The 27,725-nt window shown below is 36.6% G+C and overlaps 2 protein-coding genes and 1 long non-coding RNA gene across 23 annotated transcripts in view; 1 reads left to right on the top strand and 2 right to left on the bottom strand.

The window, feature by feature from the left end:
- Positions 1 to 4,679, bottom strand: part of LOC103720151 (uncharacterized) — a 29,643-nt gene extending 24,964 nt beyond the window's left edge. The window contains exons 1-2 of one of the 2 annotated variants that reach the window (XR_015976299.2): positions 4,359 to 4,574; positions 2,226 to 3,570 (exon numbers count right to left, since the gene is read on the bottom strand). Coding sequence is in view for 1 of the 2 variants with exons in the window: in XM_008809737.5 (XP_008807959.3) it covers positions 2,226 to 3,397 (1,172 nt within the window). In the remaining variant the exon portion in view is untranslated. Of the gene's footprint in view, positions 1 to 2,225; positions 3,571 to 4,358 lie in introns of both variants that reach the window. The other variant, XM_008809737.5, reaches the window with a different exon arrangement.
- A 2,895-nt stretch (positions 4,680 to 7,574) lies between these two features.
- LOC149768095 (uncharacterized) lies at positions 7,575 to 12,497 on the top strand. Of its 2 annotated transcripts, XR_016399885.1 has the most exons (4): positions 7,575 to 8,324; positions 8,439 to 8,518; positions 12,051 to 12,177; positions 12,257 to 12,497. It is a non-coding gene; the product is annotated as an uncharacterized LOC149768095 (long non-coding RNA). The 2 variants fall into 2 exon arrangements; XR_016399884.1 differs by having other exon boundaries at positions 7,575 to 8,518.
- Positions 12,498 to 13,934: 1,437 nt separating this feature from the next.
- LOC103720148 (uncharacterized) lies at positions 13,935 to 23,537 on the bottom strand. Of its 19 annotated transcripts, none has more exons than XM_088718255.2 (4): positions 23,337 to 23,537; positions 22,114 to 22,372; positions 18,507 to 18,649; positions 13,935 to 15,604 (listed from the first exon to the last, which is right to left on the bottom strand). In XM_088718255.2, the coding sequence occupies exon 4, from the start codon at positions 15,592 to 15,594 to the stop codon at positions 14,461 to 14,463; it is 1,134 nt and encodes a 377-aa protein (XP_088574381.1). In that variant the 5' UTR covers positions 15,595 to 15,604; positions 18,507 to 18,649; positions 22,114 to 22,372; positions 23,337 to 23,537; the 3' UTR covers positions 13,935 to 14,460. The 19 variants fall into 19 exon arrangements, with proteins under 19 accessions (XP_088574381.1, XP_088574382.1, XP_088574385.1 ...); XM_088718256.2 differs by lacking the exon at positions 18,507 to 18,649 and having other exon boundaries at positions 13,935 to 14,306; positions 14,448 to 15,604; XM_088718259.2 differs by lacking the exon at positions 18,507 to 18,649 and having other exon boundaries at positions 13,935 to 14,300; positions 14,448 to 15,604.
- Positions 23,538 to 27,725: the final 4,188 nt, after the last annotated feature.

Below are 27,725 nucleotides of genomic sequence, written 5' to 3'. Positions count from 1 at the left end.
AGGACTAAAATAATATCAAGAAAAATTACTTTTACATAAATTAAGTTATATAATTTCAGAAATATGCAATGTATAATACAGAAGCATGCATTAGATATCTTATAGTGAGGAGATCAACATGAATGACATTCTTCAGGTATATTAATAAATAATAACTCGTGACATTAATTGTGTTGCGATGACTTCAGTATTTTCCCACGTTGGTTCCACCTCTTTTTGGGTTAGCTCTTTTTCACTTTGTATATTACTATACTTGACTGTATACTGCATGAATATAATACCATGTAACGCATTCCTATTCTAATGTTAAATGTCAGACATAATTTTATCTTAATTCAATAAAGAATTTTCCGCAAATCTGTATTTTATAGTAGTACACTGTGTGATTTAAATTTCTGATACCTTCAATTTGCATGTAGAATCATGAATAACATAAAGTAGTCATACTTTATCCAACAAGTTTTGAAATGTTATTTATATTGATTCTTATTAAGAGGCTAAAGTAAATACATCTTTTGGGGTCTAGTTTGTATTTTTCCATGTCCAAATGATTTAAAAAGTTCAGAGTGCCAAATTCTCTAGATAGAACAGTATGGTTAAAAATGGGTGAAATCTTTAGAACACCAAAAACATAGATGCAGCTCATCCATAGACAATGACTAATAATGCATACATTTACATATAAATTTGCATAAAGTAAACTAAAGTTCCCTTGATCAAATAAGTATTGGACATACAGGAACAAGGACAATTACCATCATATATGTTAAACTTATGATGCTGATCAGATAAAATTACTGTTGGACATCATCTCAATTAAATCCTCCGTAAAATTCAAAATGAATGTATAAAAATTCATTTTGTCTTCTAACATGCGAGATTACATTAAAGTCGTCTCAAAGAAGAGGTCATGACACTACTTGTCCAGTCTTATTGGCAGGGATAGTATTGCTGTTTTCGAAGAATCCATATAAAAATGCATCTTCATACCGACAAAAATGGAGAGAATTAAAAATGTTAGAGATGGAGAATGTAGGAATTTCTGAATGCAACCATTTGCCTCTAATTCTTGAAAACATAATATAGATGCATGACTATAAAAACAATGTGTGTTTGTACATATCAAAGGCAAAAAACATTGATACACAGTGTGGTGGAGGTTGTCCAAGTAGCAACTCGGATACAGACTTCTTTGAAAATAAAGATAAAACCCATCTGCTGCATTCAAAAATCAAAATATAAAATATATAACCATGTAAACCATATCTGATTTATAAAAAGCATGACAAAGGTAGCAATTCTGCACTTTCAAATTCAAATCCTAGGAGATGCTAAGCATAAAAAAGGTAATTTATCAAGTGAAACAGTGCTAGAACGAGCTTCTACAAGGAGAAAAAATAGTGGATAGTTCCACGATGCATGGCACGTGCAGTTAGATCTTACCCAGTAGTTTTAACTACAAGGATTTTAACATTTAGGGCTAAATCAAAACAATCCTTCCATCAATCTCTTTAGATTTTTCTCTAACAACAAGTTGCTCTTCCTTGGTCTCACCGCTCGCTTCCCACACCACATCATCATTAATCTTAATCATTGATCTTTCATGCCATCAAGTCTATATCAAAATTAAAGTATAAAACTATACAAATTATAGATTAAATATCGCAATTAATAGGAATCTTAAGGTACAAACTTTTGTCAAAGTTTATCAATAAGTATATGATTTGACCATTGGACAGATAATATCATTTCTCCCAGCTATCTGTGCAATAGAGCCTACAGTTTTGGTCTAACCAGGATAACTTAATGTCGATTGAATTTGCAAAAATGAAATTAATTTAATACATTGATATCCTCCATAACAAGTCACAATAATGCAAAGAAATTCATATCATAATAAATATAAAACGCATATGTGCTTCAGTAATTCAAACTTTTATAACATCAATTGCTCGATAATTCTGAAATTGTCGACAAAAAAAATAAGCCAATATCATCAAGCATGCTAACATGCAATGGCATGACAGTTTTGGAAAAATCGGCATTAGCATTGTATAACTCAAAAGTATAATATTTCCCTTTAAAAGCACAACAGAATGCATACATATGATATATAATGGCCATCTTGTGAATGGATTTTAATGGGGATCATTTAAAAATGCAAAACAGAAAAAGTTTTCCATGCATCATCACCATAAGTATGGATTACGGAATTTAGGATCTACCTGCTTGATCGAAATTTAGCTTTACCATAGTGCTCACCAATCACCAAATGATCGTCCACTACAGCTTTCCCTTTCTTATTATCAACAGAGCTGTCTCCAGAATTGGGATTGACATTGTGTATTTGATGTGATTTCCCATTAGAGGGTTGTGTAAGCACCATCTTACCCTTCTCTTCTGCATTGCTGACAATATTATCCTCTGCATTGTTATTTGGAGAGATGCACCCATTGCATATGAGACTTCGCTGCCAAGTTATGGGTTGTGAATCCTCACACCATCCTATTTCTTTTCCATTACCTTGATCACCGGTTCCAGCAAATGAAAAGCAAGGCCCACCATCAATAGAAGTCATTCCATTGTGATGGTCAACCCCAGAATGGATGTTACTTTTTGCTATATTACAGGGAGAGATGCAACCATTACGTACCAACCTTCGCTGCCCTGAATGCTTTCTAGGATAATCAGATTGCGATGAACTTAATAGTGCTTGTTCAGATTTTGGTTGTGAATCATTACATAGATTTACTCCTTTTCCCTTATCTATAAACTTTGGTCTAGAATGAGCTTCATCTGGCACAACTGTCTTGTCTTTCTTGCAGATATTAATCCCATGCCGGCTTCGCGGTCTCCCAACTGATCTAGGAGGGAGAGATGATCCAATACCAAGTAATTCGGTGCTTCCACAGGTCCTACTACCCCCATTAACCTCATTTTTGCTGCACATGCCTCTCCCGGACCTTCTCCGATCCCTACATCTTGTGGGATGCACAAGAGGAAAGGCGCTACTTTGACTCAAGTCAATTGTTTCCACCTTCTTCCCACTCTCATTGGAAGCCCCGTTTTGCCCATGTGGTTTGCCATGGGACTTTGATGACATGTTATTTTCCATAGTTTCAGATAACAATCGTGCTAAATGTGCTTGTTGGAAGAGCACATCAGTATTATCAGGTGTAGCACTGCTAGCGCACATATTGTTTTGATTGAGATGCCTCCAATGGCAACTGTATGTGTTTCTCAGGTGCTCCGTCCTTCGGTGGGATGGTGATGGACTGACTTCTATTTGAACAACTTCTCTCCCCACATGAGGGCCAGAAGATTCATCAACTGGCTGCCTCAATCTATCAGGAGTATCAGGGACTTCTAGAGCCAGATCAGGGTCCATATTATCCATATTAGTACAAATAGCAATAAATACCCATCAATCAAAGCCTAATCTTCCACCGTACACCTACAGGATCTCCTTTTCCTTCCACTAAGTGAAATTGAGGAGCATATAGAATAAATGGCAGAATTGCAGAATATATTGGAAAAGAAACAATACAGATATCCTCAGCTTCCCAAAACCTACAAAAATAGATACACAGGAAAAATCTTATAAAAGGTGAAACAAGAAATCCGATTCAACGAATAATTACTAACCAATAAAGAATCAAAAAAACTATTTACAGAGGTACCCTCAGCTTTCCAAAACCTAAAGCATTATAAATCAAGAAAAGAATATTACAAAGGGTGAAAAAATAAAATAATCAATAGATACGGCACACAACGATATCTACAGAACTGTTTATATGTGAGAAAAAGATTGAAAAAAAATTCCGATGACTATCAAGAATACCTGGAAAACAGAAGTCCAGTATATTCAAAACTTTAAAAAATATTTTGATCGCAAATTGAAGAAAATAAAGTGATAATCGACGCAAAGCCCAATCTGGAAACGCAATCCCCTCCACGATCAACAACACGAAAAGGGGAAAAATAATACATATATCCTACAAGATCAGGAAGGCCCTTATATTTGGACCGAAAAAAAAAAATCCAACAAAACAAAATCCGGAATCCAAACCACTCAAGATTGAGATATGTTGGGGGAAAATTAAATTTGAAAAAGAACAACTCGGAACAAAATAAATAACACCACAAACACGGTCTATTTCAACGATTTCAAGATAAGCTATTCCTCGAATCGATATTCAGAAAAAAAGACGGCGCACAACATTACGAGATGAAATTCAAAAGTTTAGTACAAGAAGAAAAATGAGAACCCCTTAATAATCTCAATAACAAAACAACGAAAAAAATTTATAAAAAATTCTCAAGAAAAGATGACCCCATGAATCAAGAAAAAAGAAAACCTTCTTGGCGGCTGTTTTCGGTCGATCAGATCGACACCCAGGCTCCAGAAGAGGGATTCGGAGCCCCAGATGAAAGATCTTTTGAGCCAGACGCCTGCCTTCCCTCTCCCCTCTTCCTCTCTTCGTCGCCCACTTGGAGTTCCAAGTTCGCGCGTCGAGATTCGTGCGGCTGTTTCCCCGTGGGCTACCCTATTTGTATCCCAGTGGGCTTCGGACGGAATTCTTTCGACGTCGGCCGGTGGCGTTACAAACCGCGGCTGTTTCTAATCGGTGGGCTCGAGAACAATCACGACCGTCCGAGTTGATGACACAGAAGTGGACACTGTTCGGCTGACTACGTTGTGGGATTTGGTGTGCACACACTTGCGGTACAGTCTATGGATGTCTACCAGGCTTGGCTGTCTTTTAGAGAACAGGGAACAGCAAATTTCAGCGAATGGTCACCAAACATCTAATTTCTATTCATTAATAAGTAATGCATGGTGAAACCAATATATTATACTTAGTGAGCACTTTTTTATATATAAATTATGCAAGTAGTCATGATCTACATACTACTTTTTTATTAACGGAAAATATTGTTGAAATTATTCATGTCATATAGCCTTGAATCGATAAAGTTGTAGTGCAATCCGTACTGATGTTGAGGAAGAGATGCTGCAAATATAAGTATTGAATGAATTAATATATTATGAAAAAAATGGACAGCCATTATAACTGCAACACTTTTAGAGTGTTTGGAGCAAAATTTTATTTAATCTTATCATAGGAAATAACCAATCATTAGCAAGTCTTCATGGCATATAATAGTAAGGAAAGAAAGATATTCAAAAAAACCACAACGATGAGATACTTCAATTCTAGGTATAATATTTTACTTTTATTATTAAGAATATTCTGACGCTTTTTACTTAGATGATATAAAATATGTTTACTTTTTAAATAAATATAGTTTATGGAGCCCCTTTTTTTCAATACATAGTTTATGTAGCCTCTTTTTTGCAAAAAATAAAATAAAATAAAATATTACCATTGGACCTTTTACCTCTAAATAGGGTCTTCCAAGGACTCTTTTATTTACATTTCCTATAATTTTATTCATCTAAATTCCTCGTAACACATGTAATTCCGACTCATCAGAAGTTATGTATGACAAAGCTATATATATCATATTTATCGAGTGCTTATTTATAAAAATTATGCAAGTAGCTATAATTCACTGACCAGCTTTTTTTTTTTTTTTTGTCAAGGATCAATGCTATTGGGGCTATTCATGTCATCTATTCTGATGTTGGGAATAGATGGAAGACAATATCAATACAAATTTGAATGAAGAGATGGCATTAGGGCAGGTATTGAATGAGATAATATATTCCAAGAAGAAGTGGGCAATGAATTTGAAGTGCTATATATTCAAAGTGTTCATATCGAATTTTTTATGTGGACTTCTTGTACAGAGAATCAATCACTAATATCTTTCCATGTAATAAATAATCATTAATATTGCAGTTACAAGAGTTAGGAAGATATAATAACTTGCATTGATGTTTTACTTTATATATGTATACATCTTATACTTTATTATTTTAATAAGACAAGGTTTATGTCGTCGGATCTTTTTAGTAACCTAAATATTCTTACATAGCCAAACTTTTATCTCAAACTACAGTTTTCCAAGCAACTCTACTATTTAAATTTTTCACTTTTTGGTTTATTATCTCAAGATATATTGAAGTTATGTAAAATAAAATATAAATACCAAATTTGCAAAGTACTAATCTTTGCAAGTAGCCATAATCTATTGTCTAGGTTTTTAACTAATGACAAATATCTGGGAGTTACTCATATCATCTACTCCAACAATGACAACAACTGTAAAACGATGTTAATATAGACATTGAACAAAAAATAGTGTTAGGATAGGTGTTGAACAAGATAATCTATTCTAAGAAGAAGTCAACGACAAATCCAAAGTGCGTACATCCAAAGTGTTATACAAACTAGAAGATATCGAACGCTAATATCTTTCTCCATATAATAAATAATCATTTATATTGCATTTTATGAAGATACAAGAGTCTCAAGAAAGAAAAAAACTATAATGATGTAATATTTGGGATTTACTTATATATTTATTTTGATAAAATCACTTATTTATATTTCTATATGAATTATCTAGTTAAGGTATTAATTTCTTAAGCTTATTATTTGAACTTTTTCTTCACTATACATTGGAAGAATTAGTCACTAATAAGATACTGCTATGGGCATATGATAAAAGTGAGAGTTGATTGTGTTGATGCAGCTTAGAATTAGTATTATTTTCTTAGTTTATTATTGGACATATGTTATAGATTTTCTGTCTTGATCAATGTTTGGAGTACAATTGATATAAAATTCTTGTGAATAAAAATTTTGGATATTTCTATTTCGTTGGATATATTAATTATTAGAATTTAGAATTTGTATTTTAGTTGCTCAAGTTTATTCTGGTATGATTATTATGACATTATGAAGCCATGCATGCTTGTGGAGAAGTATCTTATGAGTATACGGCAATTTTTCAAGTCAAAGTTGCAAGTATTCACAAGCGGGGGAAGGAGATGGAGCAAGAAGATTGGTGCAATTGTGTTGGTGTGAGAGATCACATGAGTGGAGCGAGATTGCTGTTGGCGATTCAGGGCATCGTTGCCCCTTATAGTAGAGGGGGAAGGAGGAGTATTGGTTTAGTGGTGAGTGAGTTTGGCCAAGTAAAGTTCGAAGTCACAAATGAAGAATGAACCTAAGTTGAAATTAAAAAAGATAAAATAATGATTTTCTATCTCTAATTAATTTAATTAAGGTCAATAATCAGAGATTGAAAATAATTATTATTTCTACCCTGATTTGTAAATAGAGATGAGGACTTTCTTTTATATAATTTCAACAAAGTATTGGAAACTATATGCAAAAAAAAAAAATGAAATTCACTAATAGTTGTGATGTTAATTATTTTTTTATGTTGTGTTTTTCTAATTACCAATATACTTATTGCTATTTCTATATATTTCTAATTACCAATATACTTTTTCATCACGATAAAAGTATAGGTATGTCGATGTCCACGACAAAGTCAACTAGAATCTAATTCTGAAAAAGGAAGTCTGGACGGAGTACATTGTTCTATAAAACAACACTTCAGAAAAGCGGAGTCCGGGAACCATCCATCTACCTATGCTTTTCTTATTGCTTTTTTAATCTTAGCTTTTTACTTTCAGGTTTCCCCATCGGCTGTCCCCTCCCCTCTCATATGAGCCATGAGGAGCAGTACCCTCCAGCGAAGCCGCAAGGCCATCCATCCAAAGTGGAGAAGGTCAAAAGACACACACACACACACAAAAAAAAAAATGGAGACCATAGATCCCCACCTCCTGAAGTGAGTGCCACCCAGTCTCCAATTCAGAAGCAGCCATCTTGTGACTCTTGTCTCCTGCCGGCTTTTGATATGACGCCGAGCTCCCCTTTCGCAACCTGAACAACCCTTCTATCTAGAACTGTAGCCATTCTCTAGAGCTGGTCAGGACACTGCACAAATAGAGAGAGAGAGAGAGAGGAGGCCGAAGCATCAGTATTCCTGGCAACTTCGGGGGAGAGCAGGTGCAGCTCCCTTGTGTGCTCTTGTTATGCACCACCGAAGCATCAGAGCAGCAAGAGCATTGAGGGAAGAGAGGGCGCAAAGGACAGCGAGGCTGTGAATGGGAAATTAGCTGGTCATGCCAATGGCAGAGGTGCATCTCATAAACCATGCACACAGCCTCATCCTGTCCCCCTAAAGAGCAGTCTCAAGAAACCAAGCAGAGTGGGAGAGCAGCGGCGGCAGCAGGAGGAGGAGGAGGAGGAGGTGATGGGGAAGGATGGGAGGAGGAAAGTGAGCTGGCCTGATGCTCATGGCAGGGACCTTGCCCACGTCCAGGAATTCCACCCGAGGTTCAAAGTTACATTCGACATTTTATGACCCTTAATTTGTCGATCAACTTCTGAACTGAAGCATGTTATTGAAGGCTCGATCTTATCTGATGTACTGCTATGGGATCTTTACAGTGTGCTGGAAGAGGGGAAGTTTAAGGGAGTGGGAGGGTCTTGCATTTGTGTCATTCAGTGAAGAAGGTGATCAGAAAGAGGTAACATTCTTATATGCAGCCCTAACTGTTCATTCTGTAGTGAGATTTGGGGGATATTCTGGGGAGCAAACTCATAAACACATAAAAGAGACTTTAACGCATCATATCCTATCAGAATCAGCTACTTACCAATTTAGAGCATGATATCTCATAATGCTAAAAATTATCAAGTGTTCGACTGTCGAGTGATTCTGATGCTTGCAAAATTATCACCACCAGTGATGTACCTGCTGATCAAGTCGAGCTCTTGATATGTTGAAGGTGTTTGAAGATGCCCATAACCCCACAAAAAAAGATCTAATATTCTCCAATGCTCTTGGTTAGGCAAAATAGGCCGCAAGGATGCACAAGCACTCTCGTTTATGGAAATGTGAGATGCGAATAACATGTTGAACATTTGATAGCTAAAATGAAGTACAAGAAATTTCAGGCTCAAATAATAGCAGATGATCACCAAGGTAGCATAATTCTCTTGAATGGTTAGCTATATATCTTGAAAATGAACTTCTATAAAGAGAATTGATGGATTCAAAAGGATTCTGGTGGACTAAAGAAAACTTAGTGAAATAGTTTAGAAGCTCCCTTATTAGAGGTTGTCTTGCTTAATCTCTTGAGGTGAAGCAACTAAAAACACCTTGTGGGCTAGTGTAAGAGGCTATATAACGAGAGATATTCACGTTGTCATAGAGAAAAATCATGCAACATGCATAGCTTGTAATTTGCACCTTTTATGCAAGGGCATACCCAGGCTTCGATGACGTTTGCAATTAATAAAAGAAATGATGTAGCTTTCCTAGTCACAGATTTCATGGAAAAGCTAAGGCCAAGAATGACAAAAACTGAATTGATGGTAAAAGGACTCATAAGAATTGCCATTGTAACTCAAATCTGGAATATGCATTCATTGCAAGCTACCAATAAACAAAATCTGTTGACCCAAAGTTTCAGCTTCAAATCCATCATCTTGTGGTCAACAGAGACCTAAAGTAGGAAATTGTTGTTTCCAGAAATCTTAGTTCTCCTAATCAGGTAGGATAAATCTCCTTATGTCAGGGGCGTTGGATTTTGTAATACAAGCAGATTTTAATTATTCTGAATACAATTTCTTAGGGTGTTTCTTCCACTTTCCTTTTTCCTTGTGCTTATATTTCTTTCTCCATAGCATGCATGTTTAGCCTTTATCGAGAAGGAACAGGAAAGATATATATGTCTGATTCTAAAGCATGAGTGGGATGTTAATTGGAACAATGGGAATCCAAGGAACAATAAGTTTTACAGAGAGATGTTAAACTGAGACACGGCTCTAGTGGCAAATCATGAAATAGGGTTACGGCATATGTAACCTTGGGGTGAAAGTCCATGTGCATGGAGGGTGACCTAGACCCTATTTTTGTGTAGATATTTGTATGGTTGTTTGTTTGCTTAGAATCACCCAATTTTATACTGTCCATGGTTTAGAGTGACATTTGGATTATGGAGAGAAACAGGAAGAGCATCTTTGAAGAGCATGGTTGGTGCTGTAATTTAGTGACTGATGATTCTTGCCATCTTACATTTCTTTCTTTCTTTTATTTTACACCATAAACTTATGCATGCACTAAAATGCCAAAAAATATGGAATATTTTTTACTTCACTTTCGAATATTTTATACTTTATACTGTTTACTTCACTTTGATAGTTTGATACTAAACCATCTCTCTGGGGACAGTTGACACTAAACCAATGCATACCACTTAATCATGCAAATTTGTATTTTCTTACTAAAATTTGTTAATCCAAGCACATTAATTTTATGCTTAACCATGTTTCTTCCACTTAATTTATGTCATACTTTATTTCTTACTGGTACACCTCTTCTATAATGGAAATCCAGAAGACTTGCACCTTAACTCCTCAGTGTTAATGACTTGATTTATTTTTGGTTCAACATCTTTAATCTCTACTTGCTTTAGCTTCAGTCATCAGATAAAATTACAAAGAAAGCACTCAAGTATAACTAAGGTCTCCCAAGCTTTAAAACCAGTGGATGATAATATGGAACATGAAGATAATGTAAAACATGCAGTCACGACAAGAGTAAATGGTTCCTTGTTACATGTAACCCAAGCTCAAACAACTAGAACAAAAGCGAACTAGTTGATATTGATGAAAGAAGATTCATTGGAACATATCCAATCACCTCAAGAATATAAGCTGTGGATTAAGAGGGTTAAGATGGCACAAGCAATCAAGACCTGTGAAGATCACATACTTGTAGAAATTTATTTTTATTTTGCAATGAATTGGTATTGTTTATACCCAAACCAAACTGCTCCTCTCCCAAACCGGATTAGAGGTAGAATTGAACTTTAGGAAAAGCTCCATACCAACAATATAAAGCTTGAAATGAGGGTGGATTTTGGAGAGACAAGAATATTGCATTCATTACCATTCTTTAATCAAAACTGTGGCCCTTTGATAAAATACTTCCTCTGGAAAACTTGATCACACAAATGGGAAGCCCTTGTTATCATGGTTTTCCGTATCGATCCAACTGGTGTGTACCGACCATACTAGTACCGAACTGGTACGTGGTACGAGAGATGCACCGAGTGTCGGCACCCCAAACTGGCCTCTATACCAGGCGTACCGACATAGTAACAAGATGGTACCAGAATGAGGTCCGGTACTAAGATGGCAAACCCTGCTTGCTATGATCAATTAGTCCTTTTAACAAATTTCAAACTTCAGCAGACCTCCCATGTGAAAATCAACCTAACCACCATGAATCATGTAGGAAAGTAAAGATTGTTGCAGAGGCATGAGATAATTCAATTGTCAGATTAGTGTGGCATACATCGTCACATCAGGTTAAGAAAGCAGACCATGGGTGCGACAAGAGCTCTTATGCCATAATACCTTAAACATACTAGATGGCTTTATCTTTGCTTGTTTTAGTTATGCTTATAACCATGAATTTTTTAGTACTAAAACAAGACAAGAATAACCGAGTGCAGCAGCCTATCACTGCACAATCTTCATTAACTTTTATCAACTTAAACATCGTATGAGATGAATTTGCTCTTTACAGATTGCATGTTAAAATTTTTCGGACACCAGAGAGGCCTCCAAGCCTCTCATACTTAAATATGTTGGTGCATGAGTTTAAATGATACAAAGGTATTATTGATTAATTAGGTTTTAATCAAATACATAAAGTTTCTCTTTTCTCATATATAATGTAGGATTTCCAGGTTGGTTTGAGATCAACAACTGGTAACCTTTGTTAATCTTGACATACCAAGAAGGCTATGTGTTACCATTGGTTTTTTGATGTGGTGAGGAAACCATGATGGAGAATATCTCATCACATACTCATAATATAGATTCTTGCCTTATAAAAGTGCAGTGGATAGCTAGGATGAACATCATGCAAGTACTAAAATCACTACATACTCGAAAATCATTTGAGATGGAATAAATAGGCTCTTCTTGTCACTGCCATCATTCACATGCTGATGAATTTGTCTTTTTTTTTGTTTTTTTGTCAAGCTTTAGATTGGCCATCAAAAGGAAGAGTGTGATACATGTAAACTGTCAAAGTGGCAAAGAGAAACATCATTCCCAGGCTAATAAAGATTCTGAAGGTAACAAGCTGGTCATCGACAAGAAAAAATAGGTAATGCCTGCTCATTAGTTTGTGCTTCGAGCTAGTCTAGAGGGTGACTGCCAGCTTACTTGCTGTACATTACTAACAGATGCTGGTACAATTCATGGGAGGATTGCATTCAGTAGGCAATGGCTTGTAAACGCTATACTCTCCTCTGGAGCCTTCCTGACCAGAAACTGATCCTGGGTTGTTGTGAAAGCCTTGTGCTGTTGTACAGACGTTTTGCAAATGTGTAAATAATTAGCCTCCTGATCAGCTGTGAGGCCCTTCTAAGATATCATTGATGGCTGTGGAGGAAGACCTGGATAACATCTTCATAAATTGCAGCATTCCAAGGGATTTGTAAGTCATACATATCTTGATCTCTGACTCGATTTCCAATACTCACCCTGAATGAACATTCTACCTGATAGCATATGTGTTTTTGAAAGAACTTTAAAATAGTTTTTTGTGGGTTTAAGCCAAAACTCATTTAAGGGGAATTATGGATTGATGAAATCAAATTATGCATGGAAAGAAGCATAAGAACTAACTTGCCAAAATTCTAGATCACACAATTGCATATTTTACTATCTGAGCTGCTTTTATTTAACATAAATTAAAATCTGCCATGCCCTTCAATCACTCATCTCAGGCAGAATAAAACAGAACTGAGCTGCCTTGGCTGGATAGGATCTCAATATCAATTTTAAGAGGACATGCAAAAAATCCACCAGCAAGACCGGTAAACATCCGATGTAAGGTGCTCAAAAGTTCTCATCTTTGCGCAGGAAGGAACCGAGGGTTTTATTGCAGATGGCTTGAAATTAAGCTGTAAAATAATTAAGGACTGCGGAGCTAATGAAGCTTATGTATTATTTAATTTGAAGGGGATGACCAGGACTGCTAGGTACTTAAAGAAAATAGGACTGAAACTTAAAAAATAACATAACTTTTTTCTCAAAAGGATATATGGCATAATTCACTGGCAACTGCATACCAAGCAAATCTGGCTGTACACTTCATAGCCGAGATAGCAAAGTATCTGATGATCTGATTACCAAATGTAAGCTTTCTCCAGTAATTCTGAAAAGAATATAAACACCAACACAAAATGACAGCCCATCCCATTCAATGAGTCTGTGATAAACTAGCAATGCAACCCGGCCACCCACTTGAAAGTTAAATACAGCTGCATATTTTCTCATCACCCACAAATGGAAACCGAAGAGGTGGTATTCCGAGCTACAAAATATGAATAAAAAGCGAAACAAATGTAAATCCACCAAAAAACAGCAAGGGTAAGCTTCTTTAAGCAATCATTAATATCATAACTTTATGGACCATGCCATGACTTAGTCTGAAGTGAAAGGGAAGAGTTGATGCTGTCCAATCTGCATATTTTGGGTTCGGTCACCATCAAATTCAAACACCTGCAATCCTGAAGGAGCCAAGATTTAGCTGTCAGCCTGGGATGCCTTGGACACCCATATTGCATGTTAGCGCCTATGATGGATCTTTCCCTTGTCAAAAAGTAGAAATAAATTACAAAAAAAAAAAAAAAAACCAACGGTAGTTCACCTATAAGCTTTGAGTATAAAATTAGGTAATCAGCGGAAACCATGCAAATCTGTATATGATCTTCAAACAAAATGCCTTTTGGCTATGCTCGATTAACAGGGCTCGTCAACCAAATCCTGAGCTTGTATCTTGTAAAAAGAAATCAAAAGATCACTGAAGTAGTTTTTGCAGCTGGATCTGACATCAGGAGATGCACTACTTAATAATTTAAAAAACCAGGGAATATCTTTATAACTGACACCTGAAATCACTGCAATAGAACAGCTGTGTTTGAAATGCCTTACAAATGTCATTCTGTACATTTGATGAATGCCACTTGGGCATGTTTCACCAGTAAAATAATTTTTTAGAAGACCAAACCAGATGGTGCAAGCATCCAGATCAGGCTCGCAACCACTAAGCTTTAATTATCCATACCAAGTCTACATATAAGTATATTTATCATTACAGAAGACATGTCAATTGCTAGCATAATAAATCAACACAGAACAAGCCATTCCAACCATCCAATGTAATCTCGAGACCTGTCCCTCCACAGCTCCAGAATTTCCCAATCCAGTGACTGCAACAGCCTGGAACTATCAACATAACATTTAGCAGAGCAAGGCAGCACTGTCAGATCAAATTTCCATATCAAGGTGAAAAAAAGATAACAGGACCAATCACCAGTGACTCGTGGGAAAGAAAACTTCAGGTATAGCTGGAAAGCATATAATTACCAGAAGTTAATTCTCATGACTGCTCGTCATCAGGTCTGGATCTCATGAACCTCCGACGCCTCCTCGGTATTGGAATGTCATCATCTAGGTTCCCATCATCATCATCATCATCTTCTTGCAGACCCAATAGGTTCTCCCCCCATAGATTACGGTGTCCTGCGCGTCGATGTGTCTGCCAAGCCCTGGATGAGCCCCTTCGCTCACCAAGGGACCCAATAGGGCTGCCAATCATATGGAATAGAAAAAATGTCGTCCACCACGGTCCACCCCCTTCATCTGATCCACTGCTTTCCCTGTCACGGGATATCCCATCTCCATTGTCTATGACATAATCACCTAGCACAATTGCACCAGGCATTGCTGATCTGATAGCACTGAGGATGTCACCATACTCCCGCTGGTGTTCCAGGCGGCGCCAGGCACGCTGTCGTGATGGGTCCACATCAGCAGGCCTTGTCAGAGGGTGGACTCTCCGGGCATGTCTGCGCAGCTCCCTGTAGTTGCCAGAAAATGAACATGATTCCCGAGAGCAGGTCCTTGGCTTCTGGTCCAGATACTGTCTTGCTTCTTTAACAATCATCCAACCCATGACAGTACCTCGGCAAAGGGGACACTTCAGGCAGTTCTCGTCTGATGCATTACTGCCAACAGATTCCTGCAGTCTGTTTCTTTCTTCCCCCTGAGCTTCTGTCGATCTCTCAGGTTCTTGGCCATTATCATTTTCTTCCAATTCTTCAAGTATGCCTGAAGAGACCCCTCCATTATTTTCTTCAAAGCCATTATCTTCATGGGTTTCCACCAAGTTTCCTCTGGTCCTCGGGCCCCCAAAAATAGATTCAGAATCGGCATTATGAGGATCCCTCTGTGCAAGATTTCCAGTGTCAGAATTCTCGAAGATGGAAGAGCTCTGCTGAGAAGAGCTGTCCCTATTGTTCACTTTCAGTTTTTTGAATCGGTCCAGGCAATTGGAATGTCGGTAACTAGTATCGCAGATGTAAGATCTGCAGCCTTTCTCCTGAGAACTGCAGATCAGGAGGACAGCATTATGAGGATGGTCCATGCAAATTGGGCATGAAATCTCATCCCATTCCTTGTGCAAAGCAGCAATATCTGAAATAGTAGAACTGCTTCCATTCATATCTTCCATCTTGAATGCACTGGGATCAAGTTATTCACAATGTTATTAAAACTTCCGAGCGTCTATGAAAAAAGTAAATCTAGAGATTCCAAGTTTATTTCGAAATTTTCAATTTATGCCAGAGCTAATATTTGCACTCAATAATTATATACTAACATAAAACTCAAATAGATTATTACTTTTCTCATTTTCATTACCTGGACAGCTTGTCTCCCTCACCTGCACTTTTACAAGAGTCAAGTACCTTAGAAGACTTATTGATTGTCAAATTTGTAGCATGAGAATGCATTGACCTAAAGAATAACGAGAGAGAATATGAAGCAGGATAACTTCCTCAACTAATAGTTGAGGTGATAGTTGACAACAAAAACTTTTTACTCCGTTTTTCATACGAAACCAAACTTTAACACCAATCTCAAAAATTGACTCCTAAAGAAAATAAAACGCTTATATGAAAAGATGTTCTATACCAATATCTCCATAGGCCATTCAAACTATGTTTCTTTCAATTATTCCTATATACATAGAAAACAAAATAATTACATTAAAATAACTCAAGATGTAAACTTGTTCTAGCTTGCTCCAGCATCTTCCCATACATCCTAGAGTTTTATGTGCTTCATCTTTACTAAACCATTCGGTGATGCACCATTCTAAAAAGTGGCCTATGCAGCCAGCCAGCCCCATAGACATATGCAGCCCCTTAACAGCCACGCCTAATGCTCAAGTGTCCCCAATATTCGGCTAGGCTACAGATCACATGCCTAGGCACTTGTATAATTGCATTGGCCCAATGCATCTCGCATATGTGACCGAGGTGGTGTGTAGTTTGGGAAACGAAATGTTGGATGGATAATGTTTGCCCTTAAGCTTATCCTAGACTATAAACAACCAACTAAACCCTGTGTACTCCTGCAAGTGGATTGGTTGAGCCGTTTCCCATATGGAACCAATCCAAAAATAACTTGGCCCAACCCGAACCACGGTTATTTGGACTAGGCTTCAATTGAAAATTATGACACGTTCCAAACATGGATTAGATTTGGATCACCAGATACCCAAATCTAAACAATATTTTCATAGCGCTCTTCGAATCTTATAATTTTATTTATTCATAGTAACAACTTTTGTATAGTTGATCATCAATTAATATTTTTTACTTATAATTTATGCATAGTTACCAATGAAATATTACGTGAAACGGGTTGTTAATGATGTTTGCACATTGTCTAATTGCTATTTTCCCATACCAAATAATTAAATGATTTATTTATGGACATTCCTTATGGTATGTGTCAATTATTCATAACTCTGTTTGACCCAAAATATCAGATAGATAAAATAAACCTCAAACCTGAACTGATCCAACCTCAAGGAAAATGGACTAGCCTTGGATTCAATTTCTTAACCTAATTCAGATATGGATTGGATTTGGGTCGAGCCAGTCCCTGATCTAACCTGATTTGCTTGCAAACTTACCCTATACTTTAAAAAACTAAACTACAAGACAGCAAGTAAATTAGAATTTCTAAACCAAACCATCAGAAAGCAATATATTCCCCAATGACAGTAACAATGTAGAGGCTTTCACTAATTTGTCACCGTGTTTCTATCAACAACTTTGTCTATCAAACTGAAATAGGTACAGATTCTATCCTATGTTCATAATGATCACAGGACAGCATCCTACATAAGCAATATTTGGGTAGGTCCCCAATCATGTTCCACCAAGGCACATGAAAACTTCCTTGAGAGGATCCTTATAACAATGTTTCATGAAAGATAGGAACATTAAGATGAATATTCTCCAATGATTCCTCAATCAGGTCTTTTTATTGCAATATTCATGTAAATCTAAATCACTATAAATATTATGAATCAAGGGTATGTAAAGATTGTACCAGTCATTGTATCCCATAATAGGCTTCTTTTCAAAAAGTTCATAATTTCATCTTTTGAATATATATATATATATATATATATATCTTAAATACAAACCACAATTTAAGAATGGGGAAATGGTGTCTTTACCTTCTTGCTATCTCAATAGTAGGAACATCATGGCTTCCATCGACATTACTCTACATTATGTAGCTAGCCATAGATCACAACTTCAAGAGGAAAAGTATTGAAAGATGATAATGCCAGATTCATGTGAGAAATACCATCACATTAGGTGCCTATATTGTAAAATCTCTTACAATTTATATGCCTAAAACTCTACTACCGGAGTTTTTATGTGTTCTTAAAAAAGAGTTGCAAAGATTACACTTGATGCCACATTATGATTAGCATTAGAACTTTATATTTAAAAGAACTTTCAATTTACCATGTAGCCCAAGGATTAAAGTGTCAATTCAAATACCTATCCTAGCAATGTTTCAAACATAGTTAGGACGGGGCTATCCCGACTTTTCTATGGTTCCTGTGGGACAAGATGCCCCATGTACTGATAATTGGGACGCTGGATGTTCCATCCCGCCCTGGTCTATTTCCTAACAAGTTCCATCTTGACACTCGAGACAGTAGGATGCCCCGCCATTTCATCGGTATTTAAAACCTTGTGCCCCGATTTGATCCTGGAGTCAATATGGCGTCGTTTAGATCGGGATGGACCGGAATGACCACTAAAAACAAGAATGAAGAGAAAAAGGAAAGCAATTCCGGGATGCCAAGCTGTCCCAAGTGTCGTGATGCAAGCATCTCAGTCTATCTCGATCAACACCAGCCACGACATTTGGAACGTCCTGGTCCACGAGAGAACTAGTGTCCTAGGGGCATCTTGGGTACCATATTCTCATCAGAAAAAATACAGTATATGTGAGACGCATCAATACCGTCGGAATGTGAATTTCTAATGCATCCTCTACTTCTGGACAATATAAAGGTGCTTCATCCATGTAAAGCAACGAGCACCATACCCTTATTGTCTCTCCCAACACCACAACACTATAATGGAAGATGAAGATTCTTGCCCGCTGATGTTGGCAGAAGTTTTCAGTACAGCAAAACAACACCATGGCAAGGTGACAATATAAGGAGAGAAAAAAGAAAGTAACCTGAACTGCAAAAAGCATAAAAATCAGAGGTCATAATAAGCAAAGATTGTCTCAAAACAGTGAAATTTGCATTTCTGATCCAAACAGCCTCTAGGCAATAGGAAAGAGTCCCTGTTCCAAGTTGCCCCTGCAGAAAGAGAAGGGACTGGATTGGAGCATTACATAGAATTCTCATTTTCCAGTCTTAATATCTTCAAGGACACTCCTTTATTTTTCCATGCAAACTCCATCAATATGGAAGTATATTATCACATACAGAGAACTTCCAACAGAGCCTTGTTTAAATGAAGCTAGCAAACCACAAGAACTGTAACACAACCCTCATGTGAATTGAAGAATGAGGATAAATATAAAGGAGAGATAAGTCCTTAAATTCCAAGCAAAGAAAACATCAGTTAGGTAACATAATTCTTTTATGAATTATTGCAGAATAAAATCTTTACAAAAGCATAGCTAGATGAAAGCCATTTCTTATTTCTTATTCTTGAGATGCATATTTGCTTGTAGACAGTTAAACACATACACACACACACACACACACACCATAAATATTAATTATGGAAAACAGCTTAGTATATCACCAAGATAAGCACCAGACACATGATAACTATAAAATCTACGTACACAACAGAGAATACCAGGATACACCAAAATATATAAATCAGGGAACCAAGATTCAATTAACAATAATAAAATCTAACTTTAAGAAACAAGACTTAAGGAAATTGATGGAAAATAGAAGCCAATCAATGACATGACAGTGAAAAGCAACTTTGCTTTGGAATCTATAATAATTCCATCATTTATAAGACAGGGCAGGAAAAAGCAGCTGTTATGTACATCCAAAACTCTGGATGTTACAACAGAAATAGCTTAGTCTGGAACATCCCAAACTTCTACACACTTCCTAACAGGGTGAGATTCCTCCCTAATTTTTTCCATAAAAGGAAAAGCTTAAAAAATAATCACATGACACTTATTACTCTAGGGGTAACAAAGTGCGAAAGACTGCATAGAGGTTTCAGCTATCTCATGTAACCCCACATGAATTGGACTATAGCCCATATCTTTGTCTCTCAAGTCTATACGATCTCCTTTTCACCTACTCCACAATTCTTCTCACTTTCTATACACTAGGACAATCAATTTAAGGCCAAAAAATTCAAGACCGTGTTCCCAAATATAACCTATCATCTTTCTAAAGGAAAAATTCACCAGCAAAGATCATCTAATAATCTAATCTCAGCCCTACATCTAGCTAGCCTGAAAGCTATAATAAGCCCTCAAAAACTACAAAATTTCAAGTCCAAGACTTCTATAATTAAAATTGCAAGAGAGAAAACTTTGGAGAAAAAAAGATACTTAAAATCTAAGCTGGATTGCCTCAATTTACTTCCAATCTCATCCAGCAATCATCATGATAAATCCAGGCTCATGCTCCAAGATTGGATACATGGAATGTCAAAATGGCGTCTTCTATGTTCAAATCATCAAAATTTGGCACTTCTCAAAAAAAAAAACGTCATTAAATTTTCGCATTATTCTAATCTTGGCCGTCAATGGACATGGTCATATACTAGCCATCAAATGCCTGAACATGAAAAATCACCATTGATGAAAAATGCAATAGTACACGCATACAGACATAGTCAATTTGCCCTCTAAATCAATAATATCTCGAAATATAATCATCAAATATTTAAATGTTCTATTAATCTTGAGCAGGAAGGTTTTACTCGGTGTTAGACCTGAAGTTTCCTACTTTCTACCTCAAATCATCACAAAATTTAAGGATGTATCTGCAGTTGCATGATCTTCAATTTTTATGCCTCCTACTTCTAGACCCTTGGCAGATTTCAAATTCCGTACACTTGTACGAACTTTCTTTTCTACTCAATGGTGTCAGCATCTTGTGAAAATCAACAAACTACGTTATCAAGATTTGGATCACAGCATAAATCATAGAGAGGGTCATATCATGTTGGATTGTGGATGGATCACAGATCACAGGATTTTTTCCAATTTCTTTCAAAAAAATATAAAACATACAAACAGGGCATGAAACTAGAAAAATTACTCAACTATAAAATGGACGAACAAAAAAATAGAAACTCATACAAATCAAAAAAATCTAGTTTCCACCATCAGTAGCCCATTTGTAGGCACATCTAGTTAAACAGACATCATTCTAGGTAAGCTATTTATTCCTTTTACATAAAAAGAGCAAAAATTGACAAATAGTTGTGAAAACACAAAAATTCCCTTTGTTTTTAACTCTAGAAAGCAAAAATTCCCTTTTTAAAATTTTTTTGGAGTTAAATATACTAATGAGCATGTTACAGAAAGTGATTAATAAGTAATACTAAATCCATCTAGTCAAACATGTTTCAGAAAATGGGCTTCCACATGGTTTGGTATGTGAATATCATGATCCAATTGGAACTAATGATCCCAGAGATGGTATCTAAAATATGGAGCTAAACCTTATGATCATACTCTGAGACTTGGCGAGAAACTTAATTTTGCGGCTTAAAGATGCAGACTCCCCAAAAAAAGTGAAAATTGGAGTATGAAACCATATTATGCAAAACCAAGGAGTGACCAGAGGAATAAGACTGCAAAGGATCAACCATTAATGATTATGAAAAACTTGTACGTAATGATACCATTATACAGACTACATGAGTAGGGAAACAAAGGCCAAGAAACTATATATAAGCCTTTTTGAACCATATGAGAATGTAGAATCAGGCCCTAAAACATTCAAAATTTTAATTAAGTTTCAAATAATCAATCGAAGTACTCGCTGAAAGCGAAAGATAACAAGTCTCAGGTGCAGTTCTTGTCAAATGTGCTTGGACAGTCTTTGCTAACTCATGGGTTTCCATATGATGAATCAATAGGCTCTCTTGTCCAACCAGCCAGAAAGCCTTATCTCAGTTGGTTGGCATCCCTCTTTACTTGAGAGAGGTCCAGGGATCAGATCTTAACATAATTCTCTCTCTCTCTCTCTTTCTCCCCTTTTTTTTTAAGGTTCTCTTGGCATGCAACCTTATGAACTTCACAATTTTAATTTGAGCACAAGTGAATCAAAGTTCACAACTTCCTATTAAAAAAACATGTATATGGAAGGATATTCTAATGCACCAACTTTTAGCATACAATATGGAGCATGGTGTTAAGCCTATATCTTGCAATTGACAATTATTCTTCAGCTTTACTGTCATACTAAGTTGACTTGTATTTTTAGATAGGCAATAAATTGATAGAAGAGAGTAAATTAAAAGCCAATAGAAGAAACTACCTTGCTGGGTAGTCAAGCTAACAAAGACAGATAGGAAATGTATGAGAAGACACTCAAACCATCAAATCAACAAACATATTCATAAACAAATAATAGGAAGAGAAAACAAGTTAAAAAGCTATTAACTGTTCTTTTGATATTTTCATCAAACATTAGAAGACTCACCAGGAAAGAATCTGAACTTTAGACCCGCACTTGTAACTTCTGAATTAATAGAATAATTATATTGTTCCAATAAATATTGCAGTCTTGATCTCCTTTGGGAAGAAAAAAATATACACAGGCAGAATCCTCAAAACAATGAGAAACTCTTCCAAAGCATGCAACAAACAATCCAATGTCCTAGGAATCTTGAAGAAAGTACAGGCTTGGTCTCAACCACTACAGTTTAAGTAATGCTCCACAATTCACCAAATCCCAAACCCTGCACTTAAATTATGGAACAAGGACAATAGTCATCTAATAAAATATCCCAAGATATGACCAATTAAAAAAAAAAAAGGAATACAACTAATAACTGGTTCTACGTCCAATAAAAGTCTATACTTACAGGTTACCGCATTTCAAAGTAATTTTTTTGAGATTGTAATCGTAAAATCCCTTGATTCGGGTGTAAGGTTAAGATGCACAAAACATTTCTCCAGTAAATGAACCTAAAAATTAAATAGCCAGATCTCAGAAAACCTTAAGCTTTATTCCGAAGCCTCCGGCATCAGCCTAAGCCAAGTCCCCTTCCATCATTTAGATGGAACCTCGGATCATAAAAGGTTATATTGCTTTTGCCATACGGTCAAAAAAAAAAAAAAAAAAACTCACAAAATCAAGTCCGCTGAAGGTCAAAATGGAAAAAATACATAAACTCATATAAAAACCCAACATCAACTTCCAAACAAGACAAAGGAAAGCTGCCTCAAACCATAAATCGAAGTTTGGCTGCCCAATCTCAAACCCTCACCATATCCCATTCCTTGCCCCTCAGTCCAAGATATCTGCAACGCATCCGCGCCAAAACTCCAACTTGTTCTAAACCCAACCCTCACCATAACCAGATACCGATCGGAATCCATCAAGAAACCCCGATTCCCGGCAGGATCCATCCCGCAAGCAAAGAAATGGCCCAGATCGGAGGCCGACAAACTGATCCATAAGCAAACCCCAGAAAAGAAGCCATCCCAAGGTCAAATTCCAAGAGTCTTAAGAAAAACACAGAACAAAGACTCGGTTTTTTTGGGGAAAAAAAAGCAGAGAAAAATCCAGAAAAATTGCAAGGGCAAAAAGGTCCGTATATTACAGTAATTCAGGGGGATGGCTGCAATCTAACGTGAAAAATCCGAACAAATCCTATCTCTCTCTTTTTTTGTCTGATTTTTCCTCTTTTTTTTTTTTACCTCTCCTCTTGGAAAAAAGAGAGAGACGGCCGAGGAATTCCGGTTTGTCGCCGTTGGCACTTCGTCCGGTCTCGGGGAAGAAAATAGGGGCCTCTGGAGGGGTTAATAATAAAAGGAGAGGGAGAGAGTAAAATAAAACGGCAAATGGAATCCGTTATACGTAGACAGACAAGGACTTGGTTTTCTTCTCGCAGGTATGGTAATTTGTCGCCGCTGTTGCCTGCCAGCTTCTTTCTTTCTTAGATACGGCAAACCAAACGCGGAGTTGCCGCGAACATTCCTTTTTCCATCATGTGCTATTTTAGATAGACTAAGTGAAATGGGGGGAAAGATCATCAAGAAAGTCGATTGATGAGATCGTTTAATATTTGTTGTAGTTGTTCTAAAGTGCGCGTGTATGCGTGTACATATATGTGAGTTTGACTAGCCAAGATTATGGAGTCAAATAAAGGTTGGTTTTTTTTTTTTATTTTCACCTTTGCATATATGCAATTCCATGTATATACTAAGTGATGAAAATAGATAATGATATATTGGTTCTGCAATATTAGATATCTTTGGATGGCTATGATCTCATAAAGGGAAATATTAATCATTGTGACAATGTGATTATCTTTATGAAATTTGTTGTTATCCCCTTAAAGGTTAGCCACCTCCTTCTTGGATGTTCATCGCTCTACGATTGTGATGTCATTTAGTGCGGTCGTGATAACACTTATACCTTTACCTTTAATAGAAATAGGATTGTGTTCATGCCCAGACCTGATAAGGAGTTGAAGGAGAAGATAGAATTGGAGAAAAAGAAGCCAACGGAACCCTAAGTTCTCTCTACCCGACAATTTGAGAGGAAGAATACAAGCTTTGTCTTTGTCTTGGTAGTTCTCTCTACCCATCACAGATCTAGTAGCTCCTTTCAAACTTTGAGGATGTGGTTCCTAAAGACCTACCATAAGGATTTCCACCCATAAGGCACATGCATTGTGCCGTAGATTTAGTCCCAAGAGCTCTACTGCCCAACCTTTTGCATTACAAAATGAGCGCCAATGAGCATGAATAACTAAAGTGATAGGTAGGACTGCTACTAAAGGTCTTCATTGGGGAGAGCCCCAATCCATGAAGAGTTCCAGTCTTGCTCACCCTCAAGAAGGACGGACGTTAAATGGTCCACATTGATAGTCGAGCAATCAACAAAAATCATCAAGTATCAATTCTCAATACCTAGACTCAACGATATACTTGATATGCTATCCGGCTCTCCATCCTTTCGAAGATCGACCTAAGAAGCATGTATCATCAAATCATATACAAAGGAGTACCAAAAGAGTACCATCTTTGACGATATTCTTGTCTATAACAAGTACCAAAGGAGTACCTGGATCAACTTTGACAAGTCATGAGCACTTTGAGCCGGGAGCAAATGTATGTGAACTTGAAAAAGTACATCTAGATGTGGTCTGAGGGTATCTTCCTTAGGTTCGTTGTCCGCCAATGGTATCAAAATTGATCCTGCAAAAGTCAAAGCTATCAAATAATGGCCAACTCATACCACATCCATGAAGTTAGAAGCTTTCATGAGTTGACTACTTTCTATTACTGGTTCATCCATAACTTCAGTTTCATAATGGTGACTAAGTGCAGGAAGAAAGGAGACGTCAACAGGACCAAAACTACTAATCGAGCTTTCAAAGATGTCAAGTGATGCATGATAAAAGCCCTAGCACATCTACTCCGCTCTAAGGTGTTCAAATTCTCATGTGATGCCTCTTACTGTATCTCTCATGCTTTACGCCATGGTCCAAGCTTTGGAATACTGGAGGCACTACCTTATCCCTGGTCCAAGCTTTGGAATACTGTATCTCTCAGATCATGAAATCTTGTGCTACCTAAACTCCAAGGGAAATCTGAACTCTAGAAAGGGCAAGTGGAGCAATACGTACACCTTCAACCTGATCCATAAGGCAAGAGTAGAGGACAAGATAGTCGACGCCCTTAGTTATCAAACTTGTTTACTGGTGTAGATGTAAGCTGATCATAGGGTTCAATCAACTCAAAATATTAAAAGAAGGCGACTCCAACTTTTGCAAAGTCTATAGAGCACTTAAAGAGGGAGAAGTCCGTACCTATGCAAGATACCTATTCAATAGTAATCAGCTATGTATACCAAGGACCTCGATGCATGACCAAATCATCCAAGAGCTATGGGGCCGATACTATTGGCCAAGTTAGGCACTACTCTAGTTCTCAACTGCCCTTCATCCTGAAATGATGGGCAAATGAAAGTGGTCAATTGCAGTTTAGGAGACCTACAATGAAGTCTTTGTTGAATTAAATTAAATATTTTAAAATTTTAAAAACTAAATTAGTCAACGGCCAAGTGGCAAGCATCCATGCATAAGCAAAGGAGCAAATATGGAAAAATTCTCAAAGAAAGCAAACCATGACAAGTGTCATGCATCCAGCGCAAAAGCAAGATGGAAAGATCCCTCGAAGAAGGAAGGAAGCATGAACGGCCAAGATGCAATAAGCCGAAGAATCAAAGAAGCACGAGAAGACACGTCATCAATTCGCGAGAGGAAAATTTTCTTCTTTTGACATGCCTGAGCCTATATAAAGTGCTTTAGGGATCATTTCAAAGACAATCAAAATTTTCTCTTCTCCCTATTCCAAGAGTCTAGATAAAAAGGACTTTAGGGATCATTGGGGAGAAAAGAAATAAAGAAAATTTTTCTTCTCCTCATAATTTTCTAAATTTCTTTTGAGCTATCTGTAAGAGTGAACGTGCTCTTCTTTCTTCCCTATAGGCACACTGATGGGGAAGACGTGGTTTTGTATTGGATCATCGTATCTCTAGGAGATCTATGCCAGCAGACCCGTGCGTGGGGGGCATAAACTTTTCTGGGATAACGCATCAGCGTGCTTCGATCCACATGCCATCTTCTCTCTCTTTCTTCATTTTATTATTATATTGTCAAGTTAATTATTTACTAGTTTATTCTTTTTATTTACTGTTTTTGAATATTAGAAATATTTAATTTATCAATTATATTTGTACATCTAGGCTAACAATCCAGAAAAGTTTATTTACTATTAGCACTAGATTTTAGATTGCAATATTTATTATATATTTTACTGCATAATTATAAATTGTTATATCTTAGCTGTTATACATTTATGCTAGCTTTACTTTAGTACTTAATTTTTCAAGCAAAATATTAGATTGCCTAACCTCCAAGAGGTTTATTAATACCTCCATTTGGACTCCTCATGGAGTAATTTTTAGATTCCATTCAAACGGAACTAAGAAAATTGGTTAATTCATAGGAGCTAGCTTAATATTGCACTTAGAATGAAATTGAACGATATCTAGTAAAATTATCTATTGAATAATGGTGTCTAAGAAAAGCTTGTCAAAAAGGCATACATGCCTAAGAAAGGCTGGTACTTAAGTGAGCCAAGTGCTCCACCACCGATCTAGAGCTGATCTGGCTGTTATTCTTTGGATTTTTCAACTAGACATTTAAAGTTCAAATTAGATATCAGTGCAATAATTTGACATAAACCTTCTCGTTTTTACAAATGTCAAAACTGTATTAAGCTACAAATTAATGGCTTCCTACACATCTGAAAATCTTAGTACTAAACCTGAGAAGTTAGATTTTGAATTTGAATTTTTTCCCATGCGGCTGATTAGGAAGTAGATTCAATTATCCCGCCAACTAACCATATATGGCACATGAGTCTTAGGTCTATATAAGAGTGTCATAGGCCTTTTGTGAGAAATTATCTTTAATTAATCATTGTATTTGCTTTTTAATGCACTTGAATTTAATCCCAAAATCAGAACTTAAGAATAATAAAAAATGTGAGATATGTAGAGACCAAATTACCTAAAAGACCCTTTCACTCTGCAAGTAGAGATTCTGATCTCTTTAAACTCATACATAGTGATGTATGTGACTCAGGGAAAACTTTAAGGGGTGGAAACAAATATTTTGTAACTTTCATAGATTATCTTTTTAGATACTGTCACCTCTATCTTATTAAAGCTAAAAATGAAGTTTTAAATAAATTCAAAGTCTATAAAGCAGAGGCTGAAAACCAACTAGATAAAAAGATTAAAATCTTAAGGTCTGATAGAGGGGGTCAATATACCTCATTTGAACTGACCCAGTTCTGTGAAGAACATAGGATAATTCATGAAGTGATAGCTCCTTATTCACCCCAATCTAATGGAGTAGCTGAGAGAAAGAATAGAACCTTAATGGATATGGTTAACTTTATGTTAATTAGTTCAGGTGCACCAAAAAATCTTTGGGGGAAGCACCAGTAACTGCATCTTATATCTTGAATAGAATTCCATTCAAACATAGTGATAAAACTTCATATGAA

Source organism: Phoenix dactylifera, chromosome 3, assembly GCF_051530095.1.
Source record: "Phoenix dactylifera cultivar Ajwa chromosome 3, Ajwa_hap1_PhDact_Kaust_v1.1, whole genome shotgun sequence".
Taxonomy (NCBI): domain Eukaryota; kingdom Viridiplantae; phylum Streptophyta; class Magnoliopsida; order Arecales; family Arecaceae; genus Phoenix; species Phoenix dactylifera.
This window is presented reverse-complemented; position numbering and strand designations above follow the sequence as displayed.